Source organism: Mya arenaria, chromosome 14 (genome assembly GCF_026914265.1).
Source record: "Mya arenaria isolate MELC-2E11 chromosome 14, ASM2691426v1".
Lineage (NCBI taxonomy): Eukaryota > Metazoa > Mollusca > Bivalvia > Myida > Myidae > Mya > Mya arenaria.
Window position 1 is genome coordinate 51,499,572 of NC_069135.1, and position 25,367 is coordinate 51,524,938.

Genomic DNA, 25,367 nt, shown 5'->3' on the forward strand with positions numbered 1-25,367 from the left:
TATCCACTACAGCGTAGCTTAATAAATACCCTAGTGTATTTATCGATAAAACAATCCATTAAACACGTGGTTTCAATATATCAATACACAATTTTCCGCAAGAATCGGATCCTTTTTGGTCTGTTATCAACAAATGTGGTATGTAAATTATACAAACAGGTTACGGGTTTCATGCATGATATCTCAGCCTTAGCAGGTGAGCTATAAACAAATCGCGCAGATGTAATGCTTTTGGTCTGAACAAATTGTAATTTTATCAAGTTTAGAGTCTTAGTTCAAGTCACAGAATCAGAAAAAAGACCCCCTGACAGCTCATGTATTTTAACAAGTTTGCTGAAAAAATGATTCTTCTGTAGTATGCAGGGTTCTTGAAAAACCCTTGGAATCCTTCAATTGTAAGAAAAAATCTCTTAGCTTGCATATTGTGACTTGCAATAAGGGCTTTTCACTGACACAGAAAACATGAGTACCAAGGGATGGCAGGGGATGAATATCCTCTGGAACTAAAAAATAGGGTGTGTGTATATACACTAAAAGAGTTTTTTTACAATCCATTTTCTTGCAAATAGAATACTAAAAAATACAGGAAATTTAGTTTAAAAGATATGCTAGTTAATTTAAATAAATGACAATATTTGAAATTCCTCCTTGTTGAGGGAAAATGCCCTGTTTTTCTTGGCAAAATCCTTGGAAGCCTTTAAGAAATATGGCCTGTTTCAGAAGTTGACATGTATTTTAGATGCAAAATGCCATGGGCTACTGTAATAATCCCCTAGTTTCTGAACAAAATATTCTGGGGAAGTCTTCAGAAATATGGCATGAATTATTAAATTTAACTCTGGACAAAAAAGGCTCCTGGTGTGTTGCCAGAACCCACAACTGCTGCAGAGCTAGCACAGCGCTCTTACCAACCAGGCACGTAGCTAGGGCTAATTTGGGATAACGCAGAATGATGCCTTGGTGGTAGGTGTGGTAGGGGCAGGGGCTATTTCAAATTCGTTTTTTTTTATATGACAAAAACATTGACCTGTCAAAATTTGATTACGCAACTGCGTATTTGCGTACAGTCAGCTACAGCGAGTATGCGCCTGCTGACTTCGTTCTGGCTTCCATAACATCAATGTAGAATTTTTTTGATATTTTCAAAATGTAATATGTCACTTGTTCGCTGAAGTGGTTTAGCTAGTTCCCACATTATCCGAATTTTTTTTGCTATCCGAAATATAATTTGAACGTTAATAAATCTACAGACACATGTAAATAAATGGGTTAGTACCAGCTATGAGACTATTATGAACAGTAGATAGAATACATGCATACCTTTGGCGTTTAAAACGCAAGCTGAATAACTTAGAATTCAATAATACACCACATTTTATTACAATTTCTCCATCACCAATGTAAACTTTATTCGGATGATCTTTATTTTTATCCAAAAAGGTAGGTCAAACATCACCCTGTTGAAATATGCACGCAAAAATAAGCTTATCTTCCCGCGCTATTTCAACATGATCATGCACGTGATATAAGCATTGTTAATATTTTTCATGATTTTAAGCACTGCAACAGCCAATGAAAAATGGTGCAAACATTTCCCAATATCACTCACGGTTCTAGGTGTGTGTGAGTGGATCGGGGCGCACCCGGCGTGCGCACCCCCTTAAATGTGTTCAATACAATAGAAAAAAGTTATAACATACGCACAAAGCACCATTTTGGACTATAAATTGTCAAAATTTTCTTTTGGTAAGTATCAACCCCCCCCCCCCCCGCCATCCTTTTAAACCAAATGAATTTCGATTCTGAGGGAGGGGTTCAAGTCAACAGGTTAACTTATAAGTTACATCCCCTCCAATGTCAAATTCTTGGACCGCCCTTGACTATTACTACTAATATGTTCCAATTGAATTTTAGTGCAAAAACTACGATACATGTTTGTTCATTTAATATAAGTGCAGTGGCGGTTCTAGCGAGGTGGTCTAGCGGGGGAGGGGAGAGCACAAACCAGCAAATAAAAGTTTATTTCAACCTTAAATTGAAACCTTAAGAAATTAAACGGTGATTTACTATATTTGATAGTCTTTTAGGGGTACTATAAAATTACCAGTTCAAAACCGCTACTGTCAACATAAATCCATTATAATAATTGATGAATCCCAGCAAAAATAATTATCAACAGGAAATAACAAAAAGCATACATTTCCATACTACGCATTTTGGCTCCCTACAATAGACTTCAACTGAAGTAGTACAATTATTAATCACTACCCCCCCCCCCCCCTCACTAAAAACATTACACCAGAATGCACCGGTTTAGACTAGAGCTCAGGACTTGCGTCTCTACTCCACTCAACGTAGACCTGTTTGTAGCCTTTTATTTCGTGAATGGGTGATGGGGCTCAAGTCGTAATGAAATTGCGTGCCGATAATGTCTGGACCCTCCCTTCTTAGTATATAATTAATAGTTGTAGCAGTTGAAGTAGTAAATATGTTGTGCTGAAAATTATGCTTGAACAATCACGTAGCATTAATATTACACAATTACATGTGGTAATGTTGTCCCGCGTACACAGAAATTACGCGTATCAGTAATATTCAGCGCAAAAAAATAAACCGGATGTACGCGGTGTTCTCGATTCATAAATTAGTTCCAATTAAGGAATATGTCGTCATCGGAGAGGCGGTGTTTCGCCTTTGATCCTGATTTTGATTGGTCAATGCGGTTTGTTTATCTGTCAATTTTGTCTATCTCGACCGACTGAACAAAATGGCCAGAGGAAGTACATTGCTGATGGAGTGAATGTTTCATTTTGTGTAATATTTAGACATTATGTGTGTTTATCATTAGAATATGAAGGTATAAAATCAGAGCTCATGTGTGAAACAATGTATTTCTAGTGTCGGACTATTTGGAAACTGCTGTTTGTGCTTATAAATGTGTAAAAACAGTCGTCTGTACATGAGAAATTATTAGGTCATTTTTGTATTTTTATAATTTTTCATTGATTAAATCACGTTTAATGATGAGAACTCCCAGATAATTAAACGCCACATTGAGATTTTACTTCGCCAAATGCCTTGCCCATTTGTCAACAGAAATATGTCGTGTGACACCATCATTTCAGCTGAGGATTTTGTGAATGAATTAAAAGAACATAGGAGTGTATTTGTACTTGATTGTAGAGCGACAAATGATTACAGTCGGTCTCATGTCAAAGCAGCTATTTCAATATTTTTACCGAGTCTCATGCTTCGACGTTTAAAAGCTGGAAAACTGAACATCGCTTGTATCATTCAGAATAACGAGGCGAAAGATCGTTTCACGCGTCTGTGGAAAACGCACCCCATTGTCCTATATGATGATAAATCAGACCCCGGTACAGCGTCGCCAACGAGTGTCATTGGACTATTGTTCAAGAAATTAAGACAAGATGGCGCAAATGCCATGTTCCTGCAAGGTATAACATATTTTTATTCTTAAGTTATTACTAAATCTACTGTTAAGGCTACAAAGTCATCGACCATCTTTCGTACCTTTTTTAGTTGTGAAGAATAAGAAATTAAATCTTATGGAGGTTGGATTGTTCAGAACATTGTTAAAGTTAACAACTTACGTCATAGTTGTTAACTTTTAAATCTTTATTGTTTTGTAAGTTGATTGTATCCAGTTTTTATTGACAACTGTTTCAGCTGTTTTTATTTTATTTGAATATATGAGAACATAACATTTAAACCAAATCTAACCTTTTAACGTTTAAAACTTAACAACGATCTTGTTAATCATGTTGTTAACTTTAACAAAGCTCTGAACACTCGGCCCATGAAGTCATAGTTCTTAGTTGTAATTAATTTTACTCTGCTTATTATATAAAACATGTTTAATTATGCATGGCCCTAAGTGTACACTTTGAGAGAGTCAAAGATAAAAGTCCTAATATATAATAATCTCAAAACATGAAAAAAAGTCATTTATGACCTTTATACAGATACTGTCTTATATTTACTAATAACTTTCGCACTATTTTATACCAAGATTTCGATAGTATTTTAGGAGTATTCAGTTTACATGAGGGAAGAGTGTGTCTCCACGCATGAGTATCCAAAGATTGATAAAAAAAGTCAAACATGTATCGAGGATGATTGATAATCATGAGACCAAATTTTGGCAAAAACGATAAGGAAGATTGAGAGTTAACTTGAATTCAACAATTGAATTGTTACATGTTAGTAAGCAAGTGTATTCCACTTGTGGGTTCAGGTAGGGGATGGCGGAGGGGAGAGGGGACACTGGCACTCCCCTGGAATTGTACATTGAATTTTTTTTTGTCAATATTGTAGAAAAATAAGCTTAAATTCCAAAATAATGGACCATTTTTAAATACTATTTACACAATTTTTCTTTTCCCCAAATCCTCCATTCCACTTTGGAGCTTGTATTTTGGGTTGTTTGGGGAGGGATCACACATCCTTAAAGTTTCACACCAAAATCATGGGTTCGCCCGCGATATGTTTATTTTATTTTTTTATACCAATTACCAGCACACTTTGAATATATTGCCCTGGTTCCGCTATTTAGATACATGTAATACACTGACTAGAAAAGTTTTCTTCCCTGAATATACTCATAAATCATCCACAATTTCATTTGTGTATTTCTAACAGGATATATATATTGTGGTGTTAAATAGAGATACTGTACAACAGAATGTCTTTAAGGCATATCGTTACATGTTTAATGTCATGTATTTTTGATAATGAACTGTCAGCTCTAGGTGGTTTGGAAGAGGAGTCATCATTTTTTAGGCTGCCCTGGACCTCACAGGTTTCGTTCATAGATACATGTACATATATAGGGAGAGGGAGATAGATAGATTCAGCTCCTGCTCACCTAGTACTGAAATGGGGGCTAAAATTACAAGTAGGTTTTGGTAATACTTAAATGGCATCAGACAGGAAAAATGCATTAGCGTTAGTGTGTCTGTGTGTGGTTGGGGGGAGGGGGGGTTCTGTCCATCTGTGAGCAGGACTTGAACAATAATTTCAATTGTTAATAATCTTGAACAACAATAAGTATGTGTGTTTGGGGGGAGGGGGGGTCTGTCCATCTGTACTTACATGTATACAATGATTTAAACTGTTAACAATCTTGACTAACAATTAAACAATTGCCTATTTATATAAATGCCAAGATAAACATTTATTCCCTCTGTCTATGTATTTAATTTTCTTTTTAAACATACTGCTTTAATCATGTTCCGTCTGCTTGGTTATTGACTCCGGTATCTTAATCAAGAATAATCTATGAATCCAATCAGTTATCATTAAAAGTTCATCGGTCTGATAAACTCGGGGCCAAAAAAAAGAGGTTTGGTTAGGGTTACATCCCTTTCAAAAACAGATCTAAAGGGTGGGTAGGCTTTTTTTATTAGGCTTTATTTAAGAATGTTATTGTCATCATTGGAGAATGGTGTTTTACTAAAGATATCTTTTGTATAAAGCTTTAAAGGTTTTAAACTACATTTTAAAACACAAAGGGTCACTTTAATTATTATTTATTTATTTTTATTCTCAATACCAACTGACTATAAAAATAGTAGGATCGGCGCCTATTTTGAAGGCATGGTCTGGTTACCCAAAGCAAATGTATTTATTTAGGCCTTGTGGTTTATGATTATTGATAATGATCATAAACATTTTTTAAAATATTTAAATTCAGTTCAATTCTAGGTATGATGTAATAATTTTTTATATTGAAAGGCTTAAAGCTTCCCATTCATGTTTTAGTATTCAAATGCATTTGAGTATTTATAGATCTCAAGCAGATAATGTTTACTAAAAATGTTTTGAGATCTCTAAGCCAAGTAGGCCAGACCCTAGCTTTATCATTCCCTAGTGCTTAAGAACTGCTTGGTGAATTTAAAGAGAAGGTCTCAATGTTCATCAATTTTCTGAAATGAAGTTTGAAAATTTCAAAAATAATGTCATTTTTGAAAGAAATTCATGGATTGTTATTGGACTGTCTCATAGATATGCACGAACATGCATGATCTGTTAAATAAACATTAAATTACTTTTGAAAAATTGAATTTGTTTGTTGTCTTACGGAATAATGTCGATATTGACTCAAATAGAATTTATACCAATATTCATTCAAGACTAATGCGCACTGTTTGTGTGAAAAAAAAGTTTTAAATTTTGCGCGAGCACGTGCAGTGTGATAGGATTAATAATTATTTGATTCTGTCAGTGGTGCGTGCGTAGCGGACTAGCCTTTTATTTTCCACCGAAAAATACAAAAAGATGATCGGCAGTGTTCGCTTCTCAGCCCTTCTGTTATATTATAGAATCATATTTAATTTATTTGTACATGTAAATACTAAATATAGCATTTCTCAAAACATCTTACTTGAGGATGATTTAACTGAATCTGGACTATTGTTAAGGTACATTCATGTTTATTTCCTGCTGAACTAAAGACATAGAAAGTACATTGGGCCAACTGTTTGTTAAAGTTAACAACATGATTTTTAACATCATAGTTTACTTTTAAACGTGAAATACTTGTTAATGTACCAATATATTTAAAAATAAACAAGCACACCTGTTAAAGTTTTCTCATATCTTCTCATATCTTGTTAGATTTAGTCAGCAGATCACAAGTCTAGCCATTAAACTTCTAGAGTAGTAAAGATTTAAAAGTTAACAACATGACGTTCACAACAATGTTAACTTTAACGAGGTTATGGACAATCTGCCCATTGTCATAAATAAATACGTACTGTTCCAGATAACATAAGATGGTAATAGGACACAGGATTATTTTTAATATATCATTAGCTTATAAATAAATTTTGTTCCATTTTTTAGTACATTTGAATGACACAGCCATCAAGAATTGTGGGAAGGCCAGTGTTTGTTAGTTGAGGTCATCGTTGATGTGAAGCTGTCTTATTATCACAATAGTAATTGCCTTATAATCTTATTTAATAAAAAAACAAACAAGATCAACTTTGAATGGGGGAGGTGGGATTCCGGGATTATTTATTTTTTAAAGTTGCTGTTAAAGTCTCATTATTAATGTTTAAATTTCAACGCTGGTTTTTTACCAGTTCCTCTGCTCTCATTGGTTGAATTTTGTCGAAAAAATATAATGACTAAATATTGATAAAATATAAACATTAGAATCAAGAACTTTAAATAGAACTTTTTTAATGAAATCAGACGTGAAATTAATTGTCCCTTTAAATATTTACGATCAACTGTTCGACTTTACATCCAAATCTAAATATACTTTTGAGATCATAACTTTTATCTCAGAAATCAATAATTTACTAGGATTGCCAGCTAGACCACTTAATGGAGCAGGTCATGAAATATTATTGTGTTGTGAAATACTCATATTGTATTCGTATTTGGCAGACAGCCAAGTCAATATACACTTTAGTGAATGAAAAGTGGTTCAGGCAAGGTTACTTGATATTGCTTTAGATGTATGTGAATGAAACCTTTCCCCTTTAGCTACTAAGGTAAAATAGTAAGTTTAATGAACAATTATCAATGTTTCTGGTGTCCGGACTTACCTTATTTTTTGGCAACCAACACCCTAACTTTTTTACTGTCTGTAGACAAATATTTTCTTATTGTTATTTTTTCACCTTCTGGGATGCATTTTTGGTATTTTCTTTGCACAGGAAAGACAAGAATGTACCGGTTGGGGGGGGGGGGGGGATTAGGTGTGAAAAAGATGAGACAAAACTTCACTAAAAAAAACTATGTATATCCAGACCTTCTTAACCAGGTATATTTTTTGGCCATGTAAAAGAGAAACAAACAATTATTTTTTATGCCTAAGCTTAAAACTTATGTACATTTTTATTGTACATGAATCTTTGGTAATACATTGAAATATATACATATATGGTATGAAATTTAATCATCACTAATAGAAAAATGTGTCAATATAACTTGCAATCTAAGTAGACAGGAGTTTAATATTAGAATATAAATCGCATGTATATTATGACTGAGGGGTCTAAAAATAGCTTCATGGCATCAGTAATATTTTCCCAGAGTCACAAAAACACTCATAAAAAAGTACTAATGCATGTCAGTATGTTTATTTATATCTTTCTCATCATATTTTTCTGTTTTATTTTTCTAATTAACAAGAATTGTAGGTTTTCTTGGTATGAATTTTATGAACAGAATAAAATGGGTGTAATAATTATCAAAGAATTGTTATAGAGATTATTTATTATATATGTATACATTTTACATATATTTTTTTGTACAAAGATATAAAGTACTTATATTTAATAAAAGTATATATATCTCAAAACTGAGTTTTATCAGATAAACTGTTAAAAGTTTGTATGCAACATGAGATTGAGATATTTATATATATATGTATATATATATATATGTATATATATATATATATATATATATATATATATATATATATATATATATATATATATATATATATATATATACACATGTATGTAACTTGTTGGCCTTGTCCTAGTTTTTGTCATGTTAATGTACTATGATAAAGCATCCCAGGCCAACCAATAACTACTTACAAAATTACATGCACATTTTCTTCAGAACTAGAGAAGAAAATCGATACACTGGCCTTGTCATTATATCTCTTATAATGATCATCTTAATGGTAGTTCTCGTTCATTAGGCCTAAAAAATGGTTTGTTTCTGGTCCCCCGACTGACCCTATCTTTTTACCACCGCCTCAATTTTTTTTATTTCCCCTACCCTTCCTCAAAAAACAACAACATTGTATTTGAGATTTTTTTTCCGAAAATATGGCTACTTTGCTATTTTCACAACGTAATTTATTTCAGCATCTAATAGTGTATTTTTAGTTCTTTTTTCACAATGAAAAAAGCTCTTGGACAGTAATTTAACATGCCTTATTAAATAAAAAATTAAAAAATGCCCTACCTTTTATCTTTTTCGGCATGTAACCAGAAACAAACCCTTTTTTTAAGGCCCTATAAAAGTTAGGACATTGGCTACAGAGGGTTCATTTAAAGTTTGTGAATGAAAATGGCCAATGTTGGGGATATTGATTGCTGGCTGAACTTTCGTGACATTTGTCCCAATTTTTGTCACTGAATGAATTATTTAGCCATTGATGCAGAACTCATTGATCAGTTTTTCCACTGTTTTTATTATAGATATTTTTATGAATGAATGGTATGACTGTTTATTATTTCTGGTCAGACGATTTATCATAGCAAATCAATCTATGACTGCATATTTTTTTTTATTCATAGTGTGGGAGTTCCATGAAAATAATTTGGGATTGGGTCACCACACAATTGACCGCCTGCCAGACTATCGCTTAAATTTATTATCAGTTATTAAGTGCATATAGTTACGATTAATTCAAGGTCAGGCTTGTCCCGATTTATAATTATAAAGACAGGTATGTCTTTTAAAGCCAACAAATATATCAAATGAGACATCCGGTTTTGTAGTTCTAAAATAAATCCCTGATTTTTTTGTAATTTTTAACAAATTTGCACTGAATAGAAATTTTCCTCTTAGTTAATAATTTCCACCATATTAGGCCGCATTGTAAGAGATCTGTCTCATTAAAAGTCTGTGACGCTGTAATACGTGCAGTTCCCTTATAAGACCATGTTTACTTTGCCGAGAAATAATAGACATTAAACTCATTCAGGACTGGTTTACGAGCGCTTAGTGTTAATTACAGGGCCTCTGTTACAGCAGCCAGCATATAAAACATCAGCAATATCGATTTAATCCGAGATAAGATTACGACCATTCAACTTAGGAGACACAACGCTAATGAGGATAAGAAGAATGTGACAATAAAGAGTTTACGAAATACTATTTGTGCTTGTACGTGTTACACTACTAGTACAAGTTTGCCTCTAGTTTCTCGTCATTTTGTGAACATGCTACATGTTGTAATGATAGGCTCACAGACTCGATGCTTAAATTCCTTGTCATTTTGTAGACGTCATAAACATTCTACATGTTGTAACCATAGGCTCACAGACTCTCCAATACAATGCTCAATTTTCTCGTATTTTTGTAGATGTCATTTACATAACACATGTACTGGTAGGAGCAGAGAATCTCCCATAAAACCCTTTCCTTGTCATTTTCATAGGTAAGGTTAGGTAACCCGAACCAAGTGTATTTTTTCTTTAGGTTGTAGCGTACTAGTAGATCCAGACATGATTATTGTTGGTTTCTTTTTTAGCCTTTTTGTGAATGAGGCCACCCCAGAAATATGAAAACAACAAAAAATGCCCAAAATTGTAAATTTACCAGTTTATCTCGAACAGCGCAACAAAATAAATTCTCTTTAAGCTCAATATTTAAAGGCTGAATCTAAGCATACCATGCTGTACCGGTTGACTTGTTAAGCTTTGATATTTTTTTTAGGATTGTAAAGATTGTGAGTAAAAAAAATCATGGAGATTACAAATTTAATGATGATATAGGGTTCAAAAAGAAGTCCACACGTACACATTGTGATAGTATATTCTCTATTTGTAGGCTGTAGTAGGGGTTCATTTAATTTCAAAAATGTACTTATACTGTTTAGTGGTCAACATTATATTTTGTCCAATGAGAATGCATTTTTTTCTCAAGTTTGATGTAAATCAGGTGATGCAATAAATATAAACAGTGATATTGTCCCATTTAGTAGGTAGTTTACATAATAAAATGTAGATCACTAAAAAAGCTTAAGATTGTTAGTATTATCTTACTCAAAATAAATGGTAATGTAACTTTGTCATATCATATATATATATATATGCTGGTAAATTCCCCACCAAATGCCACCGAACCCCAGGGTCCCTAGGTAAGGCCCATTCCCGGCTATTTTTGGCGCGAGGACAAAACCACCGCATTCACCCGGCACAGCGGGGCCATCTGGAATGTAAAAACACGGCCCATTTCCCCGGCTATCCCCCCTGACCTGGGGGAGGGGGGATGGTGTGGTTACAATTGACTGGTGCATAAGTGTATACTGTTTCAATCTTAAAAAAATAACTTTCAACCACAAATAATACCGAAACAAAAGTAGTGTCCTATTATAAGATTGTTCAATAATTCAGGGATGCATTTAAATATATATTTTCCATATAAAGGAAGTAATTGAACTTGAAAATTAGCGGTAAGCTGATTTTGCAAGCACTTATGTAAATTAAGACTAGTAAAAAAAATACAAAATATAAATGATATTTTGCAACTGCTAAAATGTTGAATATTTTTCACTCTTCCTGATCAAAGTTTAACTAGAGGTTGAAACGAACACGTACTCTTTGAAGCGTAAAAACAATCTATTTGCTAATGTATTTAATGTTTGCTTTTGCTTTGACTTCCTGATTTGTACATGCATTTCCAAATGTTACAATGTACTTCTTTATGACCTTTGTTGCTACATGTACATTTATCAGTACATGTACAGTACTCTAATGTAACAGTAAGTGAAGGTCATGGACACATACATTTAAAACATGTTTCACGTTTGAGATTATAGACACGGGCTGCGCTATGTTTAACATGGGATTTAGGGCACGTTTAATGATAAAAACAGAATCAATAAAGCATGATATTGAATGTTATTACTCTGGTTTATTTGATAAAACATTACGAATTAGTTGACCCAGATATAAATCACAGAGAAGCTGTTTAAAGGCCTTCATTCAAAATGTTTAAGAGCTTTTAGGTTGAAGTGTGCTGTGTATCTGCAAATGTTTTATTCTAAAACGTCTGTTTGGCGAAATGTTTATATTGCCAATATAATGAACGGCCATGAATCACTGTAGTAAAAAAAACACTTTCTAATTAAAATGTTTCACGCCAGGGAACTTAAAACTTTAATTAAAAGAGCAGTATAAAACGTGTCATATAAAGCATCCTGGCGTTATACATTTGCTTTAACCTTGAGAATTTGCCTTTCTAGGTTGTTTCATGCTAAACTTAAAGCTGCACTCTCACAGATTGTTTTGACATCTTTATATTTTTTGTCTTTGAATGAGCCAATTTCTGCGTAAATGTCTGGAAATCAGTGATATAAGACTGCTGACAAAAGATCAGACCGTAAATTATCATATTTAAGGTTCCGGGGTATACAGGGGATAGGGGACGAAATGTTTTACCTTCCAGGTGGCCCCGCAGTGCCGGGTGATTACCGTGGTTTTATCTTCGTGCCAAAAATAGTGTGAAATGGGCTTTACCTATGGTCTCTGGGGTGCGGGGGCTTTTCGCGGGGATTTAACCAGCAGTTCGATTGACTGGTGCATAACGCTTTAAGATAAAATAAAATTTTCATCAGTTTTAACAAACATTTGAAATTCGTTCTATTGTGAAATATCTTATATGACTGAATTGAAGGCATTGATACCCAAATTATCCGATTCTGAGACAACTTTTTTCAAAAGTGTCAGAACTTACAATTTGTGAAAGAGAAGCTTTAAATAAACAATCTGAAGTAACTGTTAAGTTATCAACTTGAGTTTTGAAGTTCTTAAGTTTCAAAATGCATGTATCTTGTAGCCAGTTTTTTTCAGGATGTATTTACAAGTAATGCTATAACTGCAAGCATTTTAAATTTAATGTATTCAAAACAAATAATGAGTGGGTCTTAACCTGAACATCAATAAATCAAAAATCATTACATTCTCGCCCATGATAAAGTTTAAAACTTAAAACAGTCTGGTCCATGATAACAGAGTTTAAAACTTAGCATGATTCAAAAAAAAAATTGAAAAAAAATATGTTCTATTTTTGCCACTCATAAAAATTATCAACTTCCGTCAAATCATTGTTTACAGAATAAAGGTGGATTCAAAGATTTACCCTAGCTATACTCCTGGTAGTTAACAGGTGCTTTAGAACGATAAGATCATGAACTGTTTGCTAAAAATAAACGCCAACGCAGGATTCTCTGACGTCAGTAGGAAACATTTTCGCTGTGCCAAGGAGAAACCTGGTGATTGTAAATTACACTTGGCGGCGGGAAAGTGGGCCTTAGTTTAAGTAGGATGTTCTGAAAAAAAACAGCTTATTAAGATGATGATAAAATGTATGAGTTGAATATTGACGTGGGTTTTGATGAACGTTGATAGTCGGGGGAGTTCTTATATGTAACATATTTGAAGGGTTTAATCATTGATAACAATTTGAATAAAGTAAATTTCCTGTGCGTAAAATGTCTTATTGATATCATGATATTTAAAAGATTCTTTGCTGGTTACTGAAATGTGTAAATAAATGCTATTATCAGAGAAGATTCACATGTACACAAGTATAAGTTGAATACACTCCGCTTTTATACCATTCTTGCTTTTTGTGTAAAGACTTTTAAAAAAACCTTATAATAGAAAACAAAAATCGGTAACCAGTGGAACAAATTTATTCAAAAAGTCATGGGCCCCATTTCAATAAGATATTTTAGTCTGAAACATTTCCCTACTTTATAGTGCTTATGTTTAATTGTAAAGTTAAGGACAGAATCTTTGCGATAATATTACGATATATTTATTAAAACCCGGCTTATGCCGAAAACGGAGTTTTACCAAGAAAAATAGGATCTTAAGCCTTTATAATGATCATTATTGAATTGTGGCCATGCTTTTTTTTAATGGTGCTAATGGCCATTATTTTTAAAAATATCCTGTTTAAGTCCCTAAAAAACAGATTTCTGTAAATGAAAATAATTTGGAAAAAATCTTCTTGCACTGTAAATTGGAACTAGGAACGTCGGTTTCAAGGGTCTTGGATAGCTTGACAAAGCACTTGACTTGGCTCAAAAGAATTGGAAATATCTCTTGGAGGAAAAAGATGGGAAGCTTTAATCAATAGTTCATTGACTAGTGAGGGGAAGGATCCGGAAAAAAACAACATCATATTTATCAATGAAACAGACGGGGAAGACACCTTTTTTTTATCATCAATAGACTGGAACTGTGTGGTAGATAAAAGAGTGATGATGTTATTGCGCTAAATATAGAAAGTAATGATGTCACACAAACCATTTTAAGACTTTTAATTAAAGTGTTGTATCGATATTTTGTAATGTTATTAAACATTTATAGTGCTTCTGTGTTTTTTTTAATCTTTGACGTTAATCCTTGACGTTGATGTCATGCAAAAACTAACTTTAACCCCATTCAAAAATATTCAAATGAAACTTGGTACACATGTTGTCAGAGACTATTCGCACACGCACACGCACACACGCACACACACACACACACACACATGTACAGCAAGGCACATTACTCTGGATTTATTAAATGTTGCCTTATGCTCCCTTTCCTTACTGAAAAACACTGCATGAGTATTGGCGTTCGCTCGGCGGTGCTCTTATTTACACTTTATGTAGTTTACAATTCACACCCAGTGGGCAAAATTACCTCAACCTTCAGTGCAACCCCAGTTTATTTTAATATATTTCAGGCTTGTTCAAAACACTTAAACTTAAAAAAAGCAAAATAGTAATGTATGAATTTGGGTTTCTTTGTCTTTAAGTCTTTATCACTGTATTTATGCGGAAATAAAAATGCATACAATATTTAGATATTTTTTATAAATGGTGAATATGATTTACACTTTTCATTTTGTGTTTTGGAATGAGATCCTTCTGTAATGTATTCTAGCAAGATCCTTCGACAATGTATTCTAGCAAGATCCTTCTGTAATGTATTCTAGCAAGATCCTTCGACAATGTATTCTAGCAAGATCCTTCGACAATGTATTCTAGCAAGATCCTTTGACAATGTATTCTAGCAAGATCCTTCTGCTTTGTATTATGGCAAGATCCTTCTATAATGTATTCTTGCAAGATCCTTCTGTAATGTATTCTGGTGAGATCCTTTGACAATGTATTCTGGCAAGATCCTTCTGTAATGTATTCTGGTGAGATCCTTCGACAATGTATTCTGGCAAGATCCTTCTATAATGTATTCTGGTGAGATCCTTCGACAATGTATTCTGGCAAGATCCTTCTGTAATGTATTCTAGCAAGATCCTTCTGCTTTGTATTATGGCAAGATCCTTCTATAATTTATTCTTGCAAGATCCTTCTGTAATGTATTCTAGCAAGATCCTTCTGCTTTGTATTATGGCAAGATCCTTCTATAATGTATTCTGATGAGATCCTTCGGCAATGTATTCTGGCAAGATCCTTAAGTAATGTATTCTAGCAAGATCCTTCTGTAATGTATTATAGCAAGATCCTTCTGCTTTGTATTTTGGCAATGTATTCTGGCAAGATCCTTCTGCAGTGTATCATGGCAATGTCTATCTGCTACATATTATGGCAAGATCCTTCTGTAATGTATTCTGGCAAGATCCTTATTCCTTATGCAATGTATTATGGCAATGTCTTTCAGCAATACATTATGGCAAGATCCATCTGCTATGTTTTCTGACAAGGTCTTTCTGCTATGTATTCTGGTAAGGTTTTTTATCAATGTGATTTGGCAAGATCTGTCTGCATTCTGGCAAGAACCTTGTGCAGTAAATGTATTCTGGCAAGATCCTTCAGCAATGTTATAATTTGGCAATATCCTTTGGCAATGCATTCTTCCAAGATCCTTCTGCAATGTATTCTGGCTAGATCCTTCTGCAATGTATTCTGGCAAGATCCTTCTACAATTTGTTCATGATGAGATCCTGAATTGTGCAATGTAGGTAATATTCCAGCAGGTTCTTTAACTATATATTCTGGCAGTCAGTCAATACACTAAAACATATCAGCTTTGAATGATTATGTGCTGTTAATCTGTTCTTTGAATGAATGTTATGGTACACAGCTGGTATATTTCCTGCTTTAGAGATTTTTTTGGGAGGAAGTATGCCAAAATGTTTTCATCCAGGTAATGAAGGCATTTCCCCCCAAAAAAATATGTGTGAAAAAATGCATGTTCAATCTTTGAGATAATGATTTTAATGTGTCAAGTTATTTTTATAATTTTGGAGTTAAAATTTTACATATGCCATATTCCTCCGTATATTTGCCCTATGTACTCCATTCCCATGGCCAACACAAGCGAACGCCCACTAAATACACACAATAAATTGCTTGAGGATAGGATTATATAGTTGTTCAAGGGTGGTTTTCAATATTCAACTTAAGTAAATCTTATGGTCATACATCATTGACATCATCTACTCTATTGGTCAGTTATTAATCACAAGTAATCAGATTAGCTACATCGTTCTTAAATCCAATTCAGACCAATATTGAATACCTGCCCTGGGGTTCAACTCCTTCATTATTTTGATGGTTCAAGCCTCACCAGGGCAACTTTCTCATGGCCTCTCAAAAACAAGTGAGAGTGGTCTAGTGGTACAGGTGTCTGCCTCCTTTTGAGATGTTCAGTTTCACACTCCAACAGGGTTAGAGTGGTTTTGTGGTATAGTTGACAATATCTGTGGTCTAATGTGAAAGGTGCTGCCCTCTCATCAAGAGGTTGTGGGTTTGAGCGCTACCAGGGTGATAGTGGTCTAGTGGTATAGGTGTCTGCCTCTCACCTAAGAGGTTGTGTTGTTTAGCTCACACCCAAGAGCTCATTGGTTTAATTCCAACCAGGGGTGTGTTCTCATGGCTGGCCTCGCAAATGGCAACCAGTAATTAAAAATGGACAACTGTTTTCACCACAATCTAGCTAAAATAAATTAGTTAGTTAAGAGAATCCAACCGGAGTGATAAAACCTTCTTGCTGTCTAACAATAAAGATGGTATGGGTGAATTGGTACATGTATGAACTACTCAGTTTAAACGTCATTCAACTGCTACTGCAGGCTGAAAAATTTGTTGCATAATTATTATTATGAAATTTTTATTAGGTTTTATATAAGAATATAATTTTCATCATTGGAGAATGGTGTTAAAGCTATCTTCTGTACAAGCATTTAAGGTTTAAACTTAATATTAAAAAGCAATTAAAAAAAAAACGAAATATTTTTTTTTTTTTTTTTTTTTTTTTTTTTTTTAGTTTTTCATTTTTTTTTCAAACTGACTATAAAAACGGTAGGGTCGGCGCCTATTCCGTAGGTAGGGTCGGGTAACCCGAACCAAATGTATTTTTTTTTTAGGCCCAACCCATCCCAGAAAGCTGTCTAAGCACTCTTTAGTATGGTAGAAAAAAATCAATAAATTTCATCAGTATACTGGGGATGTGCTTGACTTAACCCCCATCCCCAGTCGCCACATTTGGAGTCTGAATTTCTTGTTCCTCAGGTGAAAGGAGTTCACGTCCTAAAAGTTATTTTGCCAAGTGTGCTCCTTCTGTTGTCAAATCTGATACCCTCCGGATATTTGGTAGAGATGTGACATTTAAAGGCCATTGTTTAGATTCTCTTCCGACAATAGACTGGAAACCAGATGATACAATTGCAAGAAAAAAAGAAAATTGTCAAAAACTCACATATAATTGATTTTAATGCCGAAGGGAGAGCATATAGTTGCCGCTTTGTCGTTTGTGTCCAATGCAATGAATCTAACTTACTGATGTATCACATCGTTTACAACACATGCATCTTTCACATTTTTAGCTCATTTTCTAATTCAAAATATACTGGGGTTGTCTACCACATAAATCCCAGTAAGTTTAAAAATAGCGTCTGTATTCATCTGTATTTATCTGCATTCATAAACAGATATGATTTAAACTGGGAAACCATATTATGTGATATTTTTACATGGGGAAACTCCGATAAAACAGCAACATTATTGTTGCGTTTATTCTTTTTATCATGTAAAATGAAATATTATCAGCCTCCTACTTATTAGCTCGCATTGACAAAGGCTCGTTTTGAGGAAATACGGTATTTGCCGTTTTTTTACCATCTGGTGTCTAGTCCCTTTAAAGGCAAATGTCAAGATTGTCAGCCGCCAAGAAATGTCTTAAAGCCATGTTCTGACCAAGATATATAATCTAAGATGTTACATTATATAAGCCAATTATCCGGCAGACTAGAATAATATTGGGTCTCTGACCTTTAATATACTTTTTGAAAAGTACAATTGGGGTTCCTGAGGTGCAGTGCAATAATTCACAGTTATCGTTACTTTAGCACTCTTTGACAGACGTTTAGTAATGGTTAAATATTGTTAATATGTACTTACAAATAGTTTGCCGCGACTTCGTTGCATGACCATTTATTTTGTGGAAGTAACAGGTACACACTAACAATCTTTTACTTTTTTAGTGGTCTACATAATATTAAGTAAATTGAATGCCAACTTTGCCAGCCATCTACCAATTCACCTGATTCAAAATAATAATGGCTGACTGCTGATTTACTGAAGTAAATGTATTTTATTAATAATTGCTTTACATAAAAATTTTTTATAGTTTAACAAGAAAGAAGCTTTTCTGTCTTCTACAAATGAGGAAATAATTAAAATATTAGTTTCTTCCTTTTAAAAGACCTGAATTGGCTGAAATACCAATTGTTGTGAGTTGAAATATCTTTTTTAATTATAAATCTTGACAGAAAATTGCATACATGATTTCTGAGTGTGATGAAAAACAAAAATTCAAAAAAACTGAATTCAATAATCCCCAAATCTTTACATCTCACAATTCATTATACAATGTTGATTGAACCATTACAGGTAAAAAGACTTCCATAAAAAAAGTTAATAATAATGAAAAAAGAAAATCTTTTGATTGTTTTTTTTTCATCTTCAGATTGGGAAAAATATCATATATTTTACTAGGGGAATGGGTTTGATAGTCCGACCCGTGGGAACTATAGAAAAAAGCATGCATTTTTACCATGATAAATGCCACAAGGGCGCTATAAATATTTTTTAATGAAGTTCAAATCTTAAGGGCATTTAATAATTATCATTAATGCCTAAAAATCTTCCAGTAAATCAGGTAAATCAGAAGTTTAAAAGAATCTATATTCTTTGAAAGAAATTAAAGTAGATCGCAAGCATTTGATGTTTTTTAGAAAAAAAAGATAAAACTCATTTGAACTTGTTGCAAACTTAATACTTAAAAAATCCTGAAAAAAACAGAATTGTGAAAAAATAAAAATATATTTCCGTAAAAAGTGTTACCTTTTGCACTTAAACTATTATTGAATTGTTAGTGGTAACCAAGCCGGACAAGTGGGTCTAGCTCCCCCATGGGATGTTGTTACCACCTTTCCCCAGAGTGTGACCCATTTCCCACAGAGTGTTACCTCTTTCTGCAGGGTGTTAGCTCCTTCCCCAAGGGTATAAGCCCTTTCCCTTAGTGTGTTACCCGTTTCTCAAAGGGTGTTACCCGTTTCTCCCAGGCAGGGTGTTACTCGTTTCCCCCAGGCAGGATGTTACCCGTTTCCCCCAGGGTGTTACCCGTTTCTCCCAGGGTGTTACCCGTTTCCCCCAGGGTGTTACTCCTTCCCAGTAGGGTGTTACCCATTTCCCCCAGGGTGTTACTTCTTTCCCCCAGGTTGTTACCCCCTTCCCCAAACCCCTTTCCCCAGGGTTTTATCCCCTTCCCCCCTTTAGTAACAAAAACTCATTCATTTTCCACCCAAATCCTGTGAAAAAAATAAAACTTAATTTTTTTAAAGTACTCAATATTGCTAAACTTTAAGTTTCTTTGTACCTTGTATACCAATCCATTGAGTTCGTAAAAAACCCTTGAATACCCCATACAAAAACAAGGGGTTACATCTTACCACAGCAGAAAATCAGATTCTTGTGTTATATTGTGTGAATGAGTATTAAATTATAAAGATAAAGTTATTTAGAATACAACCTACATTTTCAGCCAATGAAATTGTAGATAAGCAATCATTAAGTATTAGGCTAATTCATGAAGAATTTCAACTTTCGTAGTGGTTCATCCACTGCCACTCATCCCATACACACTCCTTGCATCATATTTTGCGTTGGCAATGTATCGGTCAATGAGGTTGTGTTCTTAGTCAGTTAGATGACCTGAAGTAATATCTTAATGATACTCTCACCGCCCATTCTTCATTAAGCTGTAACTTCATGACATCTAACTATTTCATTAGCAACTTGACAATTGTTAATAACATAAATTAAGTGTAAGCATTGTTTCATTGTTGCAGATGTCTTAATAACACAATGGGAATTTAAGCACAGGAACAAGCCTGTAAGAAGCCAAACATTTAAACATCCTTCCTGTTCCAGGCTATGCCCCACCCAATATGGCCCGATAGACACTAAATGATAGACACACAACATACAAAGAACACCGACTGACCACACATACAACAAATGTCTTTAGCAATACATGTCTGCCTTGAAACAGTTCACGAGTTCAGTAAGGATTTAAACTCGTTTAGGCGTACACACATGTACTTGGATGTTCAGCGGATTTCCGTGGATTTCCGCGGCTCTAATGGATCCAGAGACAAAACAGAGGGGGGTTTTATCTGAAAAAAAGTTTCCTGGTTGCTTTTGGTTGTTAATAGTTTTGACTCTCCAGTTTGCTTCGAAAGTCAGTCACTTTTGCTTCTGCAATGTTGTGTTTTATCCCTTTTGGACTCTCATCAGGGGCCTTATATAAAAGTGCTCCAAAAACCCATCAACGAAATGGTTTCAGCCCTTCAGCTGCCATGTCAGTTACATTCCTGTAGTATATAATTTATTATGTTTTTCTGTTTTCAGGAGGATTCCGCCATTTTGAGGAACACTACCCAGAATTCTGCGAGGGTCTAGATGCTGAAAGTGACGCTGACAAGGACTTAACCGGACTGTGTAATCTTAAGATCTCTGAGGACTCCGCTTACGGAACTTGTGACTCTGAAAACGGTGACCTTGATTCACCCTCGACAAATTTCCCGGTGGAAGTGATCCCGCATTTGTACCTCGGGAATGCCAAAAACTCAGCCGATCTTAACGTCCTGAAAGATTGTGGGATAACGTACATTTTAAACGTCACACCTAACGTGCCAAATAAGTTTGAAGAGGATGATAATTTTAAGTACATGAAAATTCCCATTAGCGATCATCTTTCACAGAACCTCTCCCGATTTTTTCCACAAGCAATAGCATTCATTAGTAAGTAACTGGATTTGATTTCTTCTAGAATTTTAACAATTGGTTCGTTTAAAAGTTCAGATATTCCAGTTATAATTCCCATGATGTTTTAATGCCCTCACATCTTAAGGTTCTCATTCTGTGGTCACAGTATTATTATTTTTTTCCACAAAAATTCAGACCAATCCACAAACCCCAAACTACACTTTTTTATTCCAATCTCTTAACATGTAGTACGTATATGTCTAAGGCCTAACAAAAAATATTTGTTTTATGGAACCCGACCCTACCTTATAAAAGCCGCCTACCCTAGTATTTTTTTTTTTTTCGAAAAAAACAAACAAAAAACGGTCCTGACGCCATAAACATAATTTTGTAACCGTTTTTTTTGTTCACAGTCATTAATAACAAGCTCCATAACAACAGCAATGTATGAGTGACATTTGCAAGAAAGAGTGCTTTTTGTAAGAAAATGATCTTGACACAGTGTATTTGTTAAAAAAAAAAAAATACCCTACCTAATAATTTTTGTGATGCTCCCTAAACACACAATTATTTTTTTAGGCCTCATAATTCGCGGTCTTAATAATCTCATAAAATGCTTCGAATAAAAGAGCTTAAAGGTGGCTTAGCACCCATGTGATCCCCACAATTTTAGGGATGTTTGTGCTTAATTTTCATTATTCTAAGGCGAAAAGATGAGAAAAAGTACATTGGGTCATAATTGGTGCCAGCAGTCATTGTTTATAATAACGTCTTAAAGTACATTTTCACAAAGAAGTGTTTTTACTTCATAAATAAGACAATTCATAATGTAGAGAAAAAATTAATCCATTGTGGAAGTTATTTTGTCAAAATTTATCAGATCAACGAAGAAAAAGTACATTTAAGTATAGAGAACCATTCCTCAAAATGGTGCGACGTAAACAGAACGATACCAGGCACCCATCCTATCAAAAGTCCTCTGACATTAAGTTCCGTTGAAATACTGCAGCTTTCATTTCTCGGAAAATTATTTTTCTCGAAAATACTCTCTAATTACAGTCAATGTCAGAGTTAAGACTGCACCCATTTCCAAATGCGGAAGTTAATTTTTAAGGGATCGATCTCTTACAGACCTATGACTGAGAGAAAAAGTCTCGCTTGTTTACCTTAGTTAAAGAAAAACCTGCGTGACGTTGTATCATGGATTATAAATACGTGCCAAAAAAATATTCATTCATATAATTTTGTCAAAGGTGTTAAATTGTGACAATGACGTAATTCCTGTACTTTTAATCATTCTAGTGAAATCAATTTAAATTGTTCCTGACTGTTATAATTTTATTTAAATGTTTTTTCTTCTTTAATATTGGGAGTGGCCCTCACATATTTTGCAGGGCTTCAGTGTCTAAGCATTTCTGAAATTTGATTCGATTTTCTAAACTTTATTCGCAGGACTAAACAGATTTCTCAGATGAACGAAAAGCCAAGTTCATTAGTGGGGCTATTATAAACTGAATTAAAATTACTTTCAGAGGAATAAACAGAAACTTTAATTAGTAATATTATGAACTTATTTGGTACAAAATTGTGCCCTTTGACATTAAGAACCACAGCAATTGATTGGTTTAATAAAGTTAACAGCCTAATCATGACATATTGACATGTTTAAAGTGGTATTTGTTCAATATATGAAAGGTCAGCCATTGTTTCTAGGAGTCATTGTAAATGTATGTTCGATTGGATGTCATGATCATTTTAGAATGAAAAAAAATATGGTATGAATCTAATTTCAAATACCATGGCATTTTTAAGCCCCAGTACTTTGTCATTTGGTTGACATTTATGTATTATTTAAATGTATATTCCCACATTTTATGATGATTGTGGCCAAAGTGAACTTTAAATCATGCTAATTTTCATAAAAATGCCATTGAGAACGTCCTACAAGTAAAATACTACTGTTAATAATTATTCATATTTATAAACATTTTCATTTCCTCAAAATATGTATGAGGAATTGTTCATATTTTGAATTTCATGGAGTATGTCACAAGAAATTAGTGTAGCCAGTAAGGCTCCCAAGTTAACAGATTTTTGTAAGCGTGTTTTGAGGACATAAAAAACGAAATGAGTCTGTTTGTGTTGGGGTAAAATTGTCTGCGATTTTTTTAACATTTACGGCCGAAAACGACATGATGCCATTTTTTTAACATTTACGGGCGAAAACAACACGATGCCATTTTTTTAACATTTACGTCCGAAATCAACAAGATGCCATTTTGTTAACATTTACGGCCGAAATCGACATGATGCCGATTTGTTAACATTTACGACTGAAAACAATATGATGCCATTTACATGTGTAAATGTTGGAGCCTTAGTTGCCAGCGCCGTGATATGTTATATAAAATTCAAAATATGAACGATAACAAATTTACAGGTTGACCTATTTGTCAGGATTGAAATGCGACCATTATTAAGTTTGATCATTTAGACCGCAAATAGGAAAAATAATTGACTTATTTTTGTCATATCAAGATGTCTGGACATTTAATGAGAAAAAATTATCAAATTTGAAACTCATTACAACGATTTCATTGGGAACAAAGATTACAGCTAACTGCCAATATACAATGGATTAAGGATATTTATTGAATGTTGGTGTAAGATAAAAATTTATTTACCTTCGCTGAGTGATCAAAGACAGCAATATTTTGATTATTGGTGGTTATTGCCAGTAATGAAAGTTTGATTGTTTGCAGTCACGATTGATATCATTTTGAGCTAATTACAACAAAATTCAACAAATGTTCTGTTTCTTTGTTGCATAATTACAGTCGAAACCCATTGGCTCGAAATCGCTTTGCTCGATTTTCTTGTTGGCTCGAACCGGATGTAAAGGACCGAATTTGTTTTACTCTTTGTAATTAAGCATTCCCGCTTGGCTGGATATTTGCGAGGTATTTTGAACGGTCCCTAGGATACAGAGCCAACAAATTTAAAATGTATAGGAAAATAGTCTTTTTAATTGGCTTTCATCAGTTTTTATATTTTGTCTGCAATAATTAAAAAATAACAGTATTAAAAACAACAGATTATGTCAATTAAAAAGCATAATAGAAAAAAAATGATTTATTTATTTGAAGAATAAATGTTGTATTTATCAATTGAAAGCCAAAAAATGATAAAAAAAATTAGGGTTGGGTCGAAAAAATAAGGGTAGATCATGAAACCGGAAACAACCATTTTATTTTTGTTACGCCTGATTTAGTTGGTACATTTGGAAAAACCATATAACTGCTATCAATTTTTCTGAAGTAGATTTACAGCAATTTGCGGTTAAGTCCTATTGCCAATAAATAAACATCTTGTGGTTGACCACAATGATGTTCGGAGTGTAACAAAAAAGACGATGACATTTTAGGAGTACATTACATAGATTACATCACAATTAAAATTAGGTCGGTAATCCATATTATAATACCTTTATATTATGTTTGAACACATTTTTTTGGCGTTTCAAGATTTCAAATCACAATTTACCAATAATTATCTTCTTAATTGTCACATTCTTAAAAAAAATTCTTAGGAAATTGTAGTTTTATCCTTGATTTTTCGGTAATGTGTTATTCATAAGAACAAATGGTTACTAATAAACCACAAAATATCTGCCAAAAATTTATAATGGATGAATGACTATAATTCATACCCGCTTAACCAGGATTTCTGTGGTTTGAGGGATAGTTTAATTCGTACATATATCATTGAAGTTAAAGAAAAAAAACATGTTGCATCACTATTTTCTAAAAGTAAAACCTTTAATTGTAGAAGCGAACTTAATACAAAGGGATTACATTATGTGGCCAAATTGTGGGTTTAAGCACTGTTTCATCAGTGAGTTTAACTAGGAGTGATTTTCAACAGTAGTATTGCAGTGTTGAACTTCTCTCCTCGGTACGAAATCGCTCCTAAAATTCTCCTACCCAGAAAAAAGTTTTCAAGCCGATTCATGTCAGCTAACAGCTGTGCCTTCTTCATAATTAAGTAACAGTTTATTCAAATGGAATTGCAGCTGTAACAAGCCTATATCAGTACTGTAGTGTAATTCTAGTTTAATGCCCTCAAAAACTTTACTACAAGAACTTTAAGTGTCTGTTAGAAAAAAGACAACGAAATAGTCAGGTTATTGCGATACCTTGGATTTGGTGGTAGTGCCAGTGTCCTTATTTGTGTCTTGTGTTGTCGTCGTCGTCATCATTGTGCAAAAACTTGAACTTCGGCCAGAACTCAAAATCCATCAAAAGATATTCTTACGAATGCAAGTACTCAAATATGATGCATAAAGGTCCAC

The 25,367-nt window shown here is 33.8% G+C and overlaps 2 protein-coding genes across 3 annotated transcripts in view; one reads left to right on the top strand and one right to left on the bottom strand.

Moving 5' to 3' along the window:
- The window catches only part of LOC128217719 (leucine-rich repeat-containing protein 74A-like), a 63,081-nt gene extending 61,671 nt beyond the window's left edge, over positions 1-1,410 (bottom strand). For both annotated transcript variants that reach the window (XM_052925066.1, XM_052925065.1), the window contains exon 1: positions 1,321-1,410. The gene's annotated coding sequence lies outside the window, so the exon portion shown is untranslated. The remainder of the gene's footprint in view (positions 1-1,320) is intronic.
- Positions 1,411-2,747: 1,337 nt separating this feature from the next.
- The window catches only part of LOC128217153 (dual specificity protein phosphatase 6-like), a 37,491-nt gene continuing 14,871 nt past the window's right edge, over positions 2,748-25,367 (top strand). The window contains exons 1-2 of the mRNA XM_052924086.1: positions 2,748-3,458; positions 20,660-21,052. Of these exons, the coding sequence (XP_052780046.1) occupies positions 3,074-3,458; positions 20,660-21,052 (778 nt within the window). The 5' untranslated portion in view covers positions 2,748-3,073. The remainder of the gene's footprint in view (positions 3,459-20,659; positions 21,053-25,367) is intronic.